At 39.8% G+C, this 10,386-nt stretch overlaps 1 protein-coding gene across 12 annotated transcripts in view; it reads right to left on the bottom strand.

Moving 5' to 3' along the window:
• Nucleotides 1-10,386, bottom strand: part of Heph (polypyrimidine tract-binding protein 1 heph) — a 793,543-nt gene that overhangs the window by 17,365 nt on the left and 765,792 nt on the right. For 9 of the 12 annotated variants that reach the window (XM_076827760.1, XM_076827759.1, XM_076827761.1 and 6 more), the window contains 5 exons: nucleotides 7,466-7,683; nucleotides 2,976-3,009; nucleotides 1,581-1,673; nucleotides 1,186-1,402; nucleotides 676-817 (listed from right to left, as the gene is read on the bottom strand). In XM_076827760.1, the coding sequence (XP_076683875.1) occupies nucleotides 676-817; nucleotides 1,186-1,402; nucleotides 1,581-1,673; nucleotides 2,976-3,009; nucleotides 7,466-7,683 (704 nt within the window). The remainder of the gene's footprint in view (nucleotides 1-675; nucleotides 818-1,185; nucleotides 1,403-1,580; nucleotides 1,674-2,975; nucleotides 3,010-7,465; nucleotides 7,684-10,386) is intronic. The other 3 variants (XM_076827762.1, XM_076827771.1, XM_076827764.1) reach the window with 2 other exon arrangements.

The following is a 10,386-nucleotide window of genomic DNA, read 5'->3' as shown; positions in this document are numbered from 1 at the left end:
ACGAGCTAATTCATTTCATCAAGATCAACTGGCACCAGTAGCTAAATTAATTCAAATTTTAACGAAATTTCGTTTCATAAATGGTGAATGCAAATGACTTCATCAGCAATGATTCAATATAAAACAACACGATGATTGCAATCTTGGTGGAGGGAAACATGGAATTAACCAGTTTTCAACAATAACTGCATTTTATATAATTAACCGCATTGTACTCTAATTAAAAACTTTATATGCCTCATATCAGAGCCCTGAATACCAACAATTTCCTACCTGACAAGTCCTATCCTACGATGCTAGGTGCCATAATAGTTGCTGCCGTGTAGAAGAATTTTATTGAACAACTATGGCTAACTCTTAATCAAACGGAAGATACATATACAGTATGACCAGTTTATGTAAAGAGGAAGTAATCAAAAACTCATAGGATTGCTTGATTTAAGGAAGGAAATGCAGCATTAAGCTTGCATTACTTCCTGCACTAAAAACGTCTTGCATTCGTTTCTAAAAAAGAATAAGTAATAATTCAAATCATTCCAAAGTTCCAGCTGTTACCCCCATGGAATAATTTATGTTACCCCCATAGATTATTTTGACAAATAATTGCGTAGAATAAAACTGGCCATACCATACGAATTTATCACAGAACTTTTGAAACTGAACCAAAGCACTTACAATTAAAGCAGCGACCGCATCGTCCATGCTAGGCATCTGTATGAGCGCCATCTTTCTATCCTTCGGGAAGAACTTGAACGCCTTCACGGTGAAACCGTTTTTGGTGAAGGCATCCCTGATTTCCTCCTCGGTCACAGTAGCACTGAAAGCAGCGTTCAAAAACAACCACGTTTTAGAATAATCACAGTCACCACTGTCAGGCTCAATGCTGCATAGCATAAATATCGAGAAACTCGTACTGGTAACGTTATAGGTAGATATTCCGAGCAATAGTGAGGTTTGTGGGAGTAACCAATAGGAGGGGCTGGGAAACGCCCCATAGTAACGCCCCATACAGCCCGCCAATCCTCGACTCTAGTACTGCCACGCCCACAGAATTCGCACCTGTGATAGGCGGACGTAAGGTCCGCCCACTTTCCGATCATCTACTCGCGCATGCGCATTACAAAACTCACTACAGCTCCATACGCTCATATTTCGGTCAATAATGCGTTTAGCAGTTTCACTTACGGAATATTCGATAAATGCAGGGTCGAGCTTGGTGGATAGATATTCTGGTAATTCTTCGAGCCAGGTTTCTTGAATCTGTGAAGTGGACTGTTGGTGTAATCCTTCGTCAGGCCCGCATCTGGCTGGCCCTCTTTCGGCAACTGAACCGTCTGATGCTTGCTGAGCATCACCTTGATCTGCTTCCCAAACACTCTCAGTTTGTCCATGTGTGTCAGTGCTGTTGCAAACAAGGAATTTTTTAAAATGAAAAATCCATTCGCAATTGTCACTTGTAATTAACAAAATCCATTGAAAAATCCTCCATCTGCAAGCATCGTGCTTTGCGTTTTTCGTGATCCGAAATTTTTCAATGGCGCGAGCCTCGCGTGGGAAATTCTTTAAAAAAAAATAGTTACCTAAGTGCGCCTGATGCGGTTCGGCCATCTGAATCAGTGCCGAGTCCTTCTTGTTGTAGAGGATCTTCACACGCTGTACATCCCCGTAAACGCCTACATGCACAACACGCAAACATTACTTTTAATAAGCTCGAATCGCTCCCCGCGGGGGAGGTAGGGGGCTGCTTTTTCGATAATGTCGGCGTCTAAGGGTTGTCGAAGATGAACGGGACAATAAATTCGGTCGACCGAGATCGGGGTACGATCGGACTAAGACTTGGGTCATGCAACGGGGCAAACGATTCAGCTGCACACGTTTAAATATTCATAGAACTCTATGGTTTCATAAGAAGTTGATTATTTATGATATCTCACCAAACCACCTAATGTTTTTGAAGATGATTTGTTACACATTTTACGGACGTTTCATGACAATACACTGAAAATATGAAACTATAGAGCTCCGGTAACTGTGACACTTTATTGACCCTTTTGGTGAAGGGGTTGAACGCTGAGCGTTCACCCTGTGCGGGAATCACTGGTCCCATATACCGGACTATAGTCGTTGAACGCCCATCGGCGTTCAACGCACGTTACACTGGATGTGCGTGCACAAAAGTCTAGCTCCCAAAAGGGTTGTTGAACATGGGAAGGGCAGCTGAACCGTTCGACGCCCGAGAAGTGAGCACCTATGGAATTACGTAAAATAAGCGAAAGCTTATGTAATATTAAGGTGTCTGGAACTGATATTAATTAAAAAAAAAATATATATATATATATTAACGAAACAATTTAGAAGAGATGCTTGGAAATAGAGAACATGAAAAAAATGTGTCGCTGACATCAATGATCATGACTGAATGGTGGATCATGTGAGCATGGAGTTGGCGAATGAAACAGCTGTAGCGATAAAATAAGTTGAAATCACGAAAATAATCGGAAAATTAAAATAAAAAAACGTTAAACGAGAATATCGGAGATATTGAGAATAAAATTCAGGAGAGTGACAATGATCGAGCTTTCTGCAAACGAGAGACACATTCAACGAAACTCCACATTGTTAAAATGTACAACAAAAAAAAAAATAGAAAAAGGAAAAAGAACTTTGCGACATGACAACGTCGAAAGTGACGATCATGATAGAGACAAACATTTTCTGTTCGTGTTTCGATGTGTCGGTGTATCGTTCGATATGGAAAAAAAAAACGACTGCGCTTCAATTTTATTTGCCCCGTCTCTTCACTCTCCAAAAGAATTGCTTGCGAACGGTTCTTATCACACGTGGAAAGTGTGTTGCTGTTTCAGTGTGCTCTGTGTGACTGTGTGTGCGTTTGGACAGTGTCAGTGTGCACCCGCGCGTGTAAATATAATAATTAATAATGTAATATAATTAATAATATAAATGTAGAGACGTACCAAACAGGGTAAAGAGAGCGTCAGGCGTGACCATCTACACAGAGAACAGACAGAGTCCAGTCAGTAGTCAGCGAGTATAATAGGATTCAATGTATAGTGTTGGCACACGCGCACAAGTTTCACGATTGACGTTCGTTAGACTCTTCGGGGCTTTCCAGACCTTTCGCCGTGGTCGAAAATACCGATTTCGAGCCGCGCCATTTTATCTCTTTTTATAAGAAGATTCTTTGAGTGAAGGTCGATTGTTTGACAATAAAATGGAAGGTGAGTAATGTCAAGTTATAAAATTGACTAGTAACAACTTTTAAAAAATCTGGTGGCGACAATTTTTTGCAAAATATCGTTTTTAGTAAAAAAGAAATTAGGTACTTTCTAAGAAAAATTAATATTTCACGTTCAGATAATTTCGAAAACTCAAAAACTTCTATTTTTATTTTTTTAAAGGAGGATTGCATTTGAAAAGAGTACTGGATTTGAAGTTTCTATTTTTAGATTGTGGGGAATATTTGAAGAGTAGTAAATGTGGAAAAATGAATATTGAGTACAAAAGCAGTCTACAAATTTAATTTCCCTTTTTATTTTAAGCCATTTTGAAACTGCTGTGTTTCAAAGTATTGGACATATTAAATTTGAATATTTTCAATCGCTGCTTTAATTAAGGCAATACTATCAAAGAAGTAATATTTCCTTAAATTTAGGACATTTAGAAAGTCTTACATTCGGAAACAGTATACGCATTAATTACAAATTTGGTCTTCAACGCGTTTCAATTATGAAAGAAGCGAAAATAAAATTACGTACTACCCTAAGCTATTAATTTTTCCTTTTAAATTTACCTTGAAGCTTCCATTCACAAAATACAAAATTTTACCCTCAGACGTCGAGGATAAACTATAGCAATTTATTTGTCAAAATTCAAAATTTCCCCACTTAAAAATCTCTCGAGAAATCACTAAAAACTTCACCAAAACCCGTCAAATAATTATGAAACAGTCTATTTGATCTTGCAAAAAAAAAAAAAAAAAGGGACAGACGTATATACACGTCTGCAAGGCAAAAGTCACAATTCCCCCGTGACGTGTTACGTACTATACACTGTTCGAGGCACGGCTCGCAAATCTGCCGACATAAATACACGTCGGCGACAGCGAAAGAGCTGGAATTCACTTTTCCGCTCGATTTTCCTTCGGCTGTCAGCCCTCCGCAATCGTGATAGGAGTGAGAGCAGGTAGAGGTGGGGATAAAAAAAATACAGAGAAAGAGAGAGGGTAGAGAAGCAGAGAAACAGCCGGGGGACCTTCTCGTCAATATGAATCCCCCCTTGTGGTTTCGTCGTTCCTCCGTAACGTGGCAATGATTTCACGTAGAGTTAAAAAAGGAGAGAGAGAGAGAGAGAGAGAGAGAGAAAGACAGGGAGAGAGAGAGAGAGAGAGAAAGAGAGATAGAGACAATAAAAATACACACTCGATCGTCTGGTTCGTCGGAGGAGGAAGACAGGGGGGATCTTCTGAAAGAAGCTTGTGCGCGCGGCGCAACGATAGTAGTACACATAGTTATAGTACAGTAGTGATAATAGTTGCAGCTGCGAGGTGTGACGTCGACACACAGTTTTCTTAATGAGGCGCCTTTCGTTTCTCTTGCAGAGGAGTATAGTTAAAGTTGCTGATAGTCGTACAGTTTTTGGCACAGGTGCTTGGATTTTGTAAAGTTTTGAATCGGAGGGCAGTGTACATTGCTGTCGACGTTATTAATTGTAGGTGCTTAAGATATGGGCGATGTTTTAGGGGGAGTAAAAGCAGATTTGCGCGATGCAAGATTGTGCGGTGGCAAAATAGAGTTTAGGGGTACAAGTGAGACATGAGTTTGAATCCTCTTTTAATTGAAGATATTTTCAGAGATAATTCTGTGTATGAACCAATTTTGAATTTTGCTCCGCTGCTTTTAAGTTTTCCTACTTTTCTGTATGTCTTGCAAATTATAGTAGATGTAAGAAATGATTAGAATGAAAACTTAACGGCTTCTTATGCTCTATAAAACTGTGCAATCGAGTTGTTCAAAATTTTCAATTTAAACAGTAAAATGTTCACCACCACAGGTTTTAAACAATTTGATTGCATAGTTTTATACAGCATGAAAAACCATTCGATTGTCTTTATAACAATTTTTTTATGGGAAAATAGGAAACACTGATTAATATTTAGGGGATGGTTTCACCCCAAAGCACCGAAAATGGGCACAAACGAAAAATTGCCTGACACTTGTATCGAGGTCCTCTACGAACCTACGGAGTTACAAAAAAATCGGTGTGTTCGGGCAACCGAACATCCCTTCTAAGAAATTGAGTTTTTTTTTTCAAAAAATAGGGGACATTTAATTTTTTAGAAGAATCTGAATATCGTCAGTTTTTGCAAATTGCAAATGATTAGTAGTGACTATTACTAACTCTAATCTTAATCATTGTATACTATTTACCACTGCCCTCCAAACGATACAAGAAAGAATAAAAACTAAGATTTTGAATTCCCAAAAATATTTTTCCAAAACAATATTGTATTCCCAAAACTAACCAGCGCCAAGAATAAGCAACATTTATCACACTTCTATCCGAATGCTTTCAATTCCACCGAGCTCTGCGCCAAAATTTCTAGCTTCTCCATTTTCAGGAAACAAAAAACGCCCCGTCGGAAGTAACGTAGCCGGCAACGCTACGAATTACTCAGGAACAGAGAATGGTGAGAACACGTTCGGGAACGATTTCTATATGTGTTTCGAAAATGAGTGGGGGGGGGGTGTGGCAAGGGGCGGTGTTAATAATATATAAAGGGGGGGTTCGTGACATAGAGAGGGCACACACGCATCGAGACCTCGATTTTCCCTGCCCTTTGAAGGAGACACTCGCTCGATACTCCCATTTCCGATACACGGAAACGAACAAAAGTGGAGGCATTTTTACGAGAATAAAAACAGACACGTGAGAATGAGAGTAGAAAGAGTATCGAGGTTTGTTCGGCAAGAGAAATTCGAGTCGAGGGACGGAGAAACTGCAAGGGATGCCTACGTAGCGCTACGTTATAATTAAGTCGTTATATTTGGATTAAATTTGTGCACGTACGTACCTAAGCCAGTCTCGTGTACATTGGCGAACGCTGAGAGAAATGACTGGGCCGAGAATCGAGGTTAAGTGTGCCGAGTAAAGCTGAAGCCTCCAATGCGCATGCTCAGACGTAAGACCGCCCAGTGGGCGGAGTTATACCCCCTCCACTCCCACTGCGCGAAGTCTGTCCGAGCAGTGATGACTAAATTCACGATTTGGCGGTCGATTTTTTTCTCTTATGCTTGGGCATGCGCATTACAGACCACATTATTGCTTGGTGTGCCTATACAACTGGAAATTTCTCCGTAGATTTTTTGGAAAAACCAAAAATGGTTTGGAATTTAGTTGAATACGTGTGCACCAGGTAAGAATTGAAAGTTGATTTTCTTTGAAAACAGAGTTTTGCTAAGGGTATTAAAAAAAGTTATGGCTACTTTAATCTTGGATACTACATAAAGAGTCGAATGTGATTTGATTACTTTAGTTAATTTATAAGGTTTTATAAATTTATAAATTTTTCTCTGATGAAAGTATTTGAATGAAAATTTCAAAAATCCACCGCGATTCAACGCAAGAAATTAAATCGCGCAATTGGGTCTGCCCGATCCTGCGGAACAATCAATCACAGAAGTTGTAAATTTAATGATGCCAGTTGCAAATTACTTCCCATTCTGATGATTCCATTGAACGCATGCGGGAATTTCAGTCCATTCATATAACAATTTCGTGGGCCATTTCTCTCAGCGTTAAACGAAAATTAGCCTAATCGAGAGTGCACAGTTCGTCGACCGCGAGCAAACGATCATAGTTCTGATTAATGTCCATTTCTCTCAACACCGCGTGTCGACGATTCTGCGCACTTCGATGGGTGAGGGAAAAACACGAAGAAATCCACTTGTTACGTAACATTCGATGCTTTGCGAGATTTCGTCGGACTACTCATTTATAAAAAGTAATAACTCAAATTTGGAACAAATTTTGGGAAACGGAAAAATTATTAATAATTATTTCACGAATGTTCTATTCCAATTTAAAGAACTAATCGTCAAATATGAACAGAGAAGAATATAAAATTTATTAAAACCCCCGAATAAAATTTTCGATAATTCTAAAAAACGTCCCCGTATCTGAAATTTCTTTTATAGAAAAAGTTACACATTCTCTCATAAATCCCCATATTTTCCATTTTCGATTTGTTTTTACATTTAAAAAAAACATCCACCATTATCCTTTAATTTCGTCAAAATCACCAATCGTTTCAGAAAAATTCCCAAAATGGTCCATAATTTAACGCGAATCTCGTGGACCTTTCCTCGTGCTTCCATCTTGGATAACCGTGTCCTCGACGCGTTCGTTCAGCAACGATCCGCCGGACCACACTCCCGGTAGCACTTACCTCTTCGTTCAGATTGCTGACGAGCAATACAGCGGATGTTTGCGCGTTGGTTGGCACACGGACTCCGAGGCCAGCCGCTCCCAGGGGGAAGCCACCCAGACTGGCCAGCCCCCCAGCGGGTGGTACCCCGTTGTAGGGCCCCGCCAAAGGCGAGGGTAGGCCGTGCATGGCCGCAAAGGGCGTGGGCAGCACACCCGGTGCCCCTGCAATGGACTCTACTTCAGGAAATTTACAAGGTATCGTTAGCATCGTTTGTCAAAGCTTGTACGCTTTTGCATGCAAGAATTATTCATCCTATTAACCCTTTCACTGCTCTTGACTTCCACGGGGCCCCATGTTGAGTTCATGAGCAACGGCTGATAGAACTATGATGAAATTTGATTTTATTTTTATCTATTTTACTGATTTAGGGATATTTGTTGGCGTATATAAAGAACTGGTTTAATACGAAACGGGGTGAGTGTGCATAAATAAATAAGTGGAAAATATGGAATAATATTTTTTCTTAGGAGACTTCGTTTTCGAGAAAATCGATTCTGAAATCTCATGGGGTACACGATCATTAAACTAGTAATTGGCAAGCTGCAACAACAAATATAGTGCAAATATGTACAACGATAAAATGAATCCTTAGGCGCAAATAACTCGAAATTGTACAATTACCGTTTTTTCGAGCGATGTTTGTCCAGAAAATCAAGTTTCAAAATCCATCGAGTATAGGAAATATTCGATTTTGTCGAAAACAATGCCTCGATAAAAAAAAGCCATTCTACAATTTTATTTCGACTTGTTTTTCCACAACGATTCATTTCATCCGCAGTTGTGCCATATTTGATATTTGAGATATTGAGAGCAAAAACGAACTAACCCACATTGGAAAAAAAATAATTTTTCCCATTTTATCTGATTAGTACAGCTGATTGGAATACATTATTGCTACTAACTCAATTTCGCAAAAAAATCATAGTCAAAAGCGTACTTAACAAATATTCCAAGTTGTGCATCTTGAAAACGAAGCCCCAAATAAAAAAATCTTTCCGCGTATTTTCGATTTATATTTCCATATATATATTACTATAATTACTATACTTTCGTATATGTTACTATACTAAGCGAAAAAAGACTGTTGGGTTTGAAATTTTTGAATAAAAGAGAATTTCAATGGATTTTATCGAACACAGAAGTTTGCATGTAATGAATTTAAGTCCTGGACAGCGTCCGTTGCTAAGTAGAAATAAAATCAACTGACCTCTTGAGGCCACTCCCCACCACTGCTTGTACCAGTAGATGAAGCATGGTGGGCGTAACCCTGCACTGTGGTGGGGCTAGCCCCGCCCCAGTGAACTTGAGGTGCCAGTGGATTTTATTCCGAGTATACTGTGTGCCCGCTTTTCATATTAAGTGATTTGTGTGCAAGTTCTTCGCAGTGAAAGGGTCAATTGTTTTTTGTACGTAGAGAGAAATATAAAATAACAAGAAATATGTTGAGCAGTGATGAGATCAAGAATATTGCAGCTAGCATTAAAACACCAGGAGTCCTTAAATGAGTAGAGTAAAAAATAATACAAGTGCTCGAAATGTAATAAAAAACAGTGAGTTTGATGCTATCACTATTTTAGACCCTCCAATTTCACGAAGAAACGAACAAAGTGGGATTCTGTCAAATAGGATCGAAAAGTTTGTATTTTTGATCCTAGTAAAATTGAAGGGGTGAACCTGTCGAATAACAAAAGAAATTTAAGGTTTTCTTCGCAGCTTCTGATTCACTTATTAACATTAATAAATCCCCTGCTTTACCATACCTACTGGTAGCAAACAAAATGTGACAGCCTAATTAAAGAAGAATTAACTAAGAATTCAACTTGTCGCATACACATTAAACAACCTAGTAAATATTAAAAATTTAACAATCTATAAAAAAAACACAATATATCCTCAATCGTAAAAAAAACAAGTAGCAGCTCAAAGTGATCTTCCCCAATGAAGTTTCAAGCCCCCATCCACCCCAGCTCCACCAAGCAAAAACGTCCAAAAATACCTCTGTCCCTCAGCATCTAAAAAATTCTCCGCGCTTGTATATTTAACTTAACCGGCAACAACGACAGCAAACAAAAAAAAAAGAAGAAACGCAAGGAAGAGCAGGCGGGGCAAAGAGGAAAATCAAAACGGTGGTTGTTGCGTCATCGATCGACGTGAGGGTATCACGTTCGGCAGGTTGCGGTGCAATTAATTAATTTACCCGAGGAAATAATACCGTCTGACCGGGCGCAATTCGATCCCGCACGAAAATGGAGCTGAAAACGAGCGGCAAATTGGAGGGAGGGAGGAGGGGTGGGTGGAGGGGTGAGGCTCGCGCGGCCAGTCACGAAATAACAATTTATCATAACGTCCGAATGACAGGAACGGGTCGGTGTTGCTATTAATATAATTAATTCTAATGGACTGAACGGCACGGAAATCGCAAGGCTAATTGATCGATCGATTTCCCGGGCGGGCTCGTCGATCCACGTAGTATGTTACGAGCCGTGCGTGGGACATGGCGAAGGCGATGTAAAATTTCGCGGCGCGCGATAGTCGATTTTTTAAAAATTCTAAAACGTCCATGTCATCGTTTCAACGTTTGGTGCGCGTTGAGGGTGTGACGTAAAATGGTGGCCAAATTTGGGGAGCCTGCGTTGTCGATTTTGAGGCGTCGAAAAAAAAATTCACCACGCCGCGTTGGGAAGCGGTTCTACTTTTAGTTATAAATATTCTTCCCTTATGGTTGGATCTTGCAAGGGGCATAGAACGCTCGTAGAGGATCGATTTTACTTAGGAAGTAGAAGCTGAAGCCCCCGCGGGCTGTTGCGAGCGGAATAATGGAAACACACAGGATAATAGAGGGCTGGAGTAAATCCGCGGTGGAATTCAATTTTCATAAT

Source organism: Andrena cerasifolii, chromosome 15, assembly GCF_050908995.1.
Source record: "Andrena cerasifolii isolate SP2316 chromosome 15, iyAndCera1_principal, whole genome shotgun sequence".
Taxonomy (NCBI): Eukaryota; Metazoa; Arthropoda; class Insecta; order Hymenoptera; family Andrenidae; genus Andrena; species Andrena cerasifolii.
This window is presented reverse-complemented; position numbering and strand designations above follow the sequence as displayed.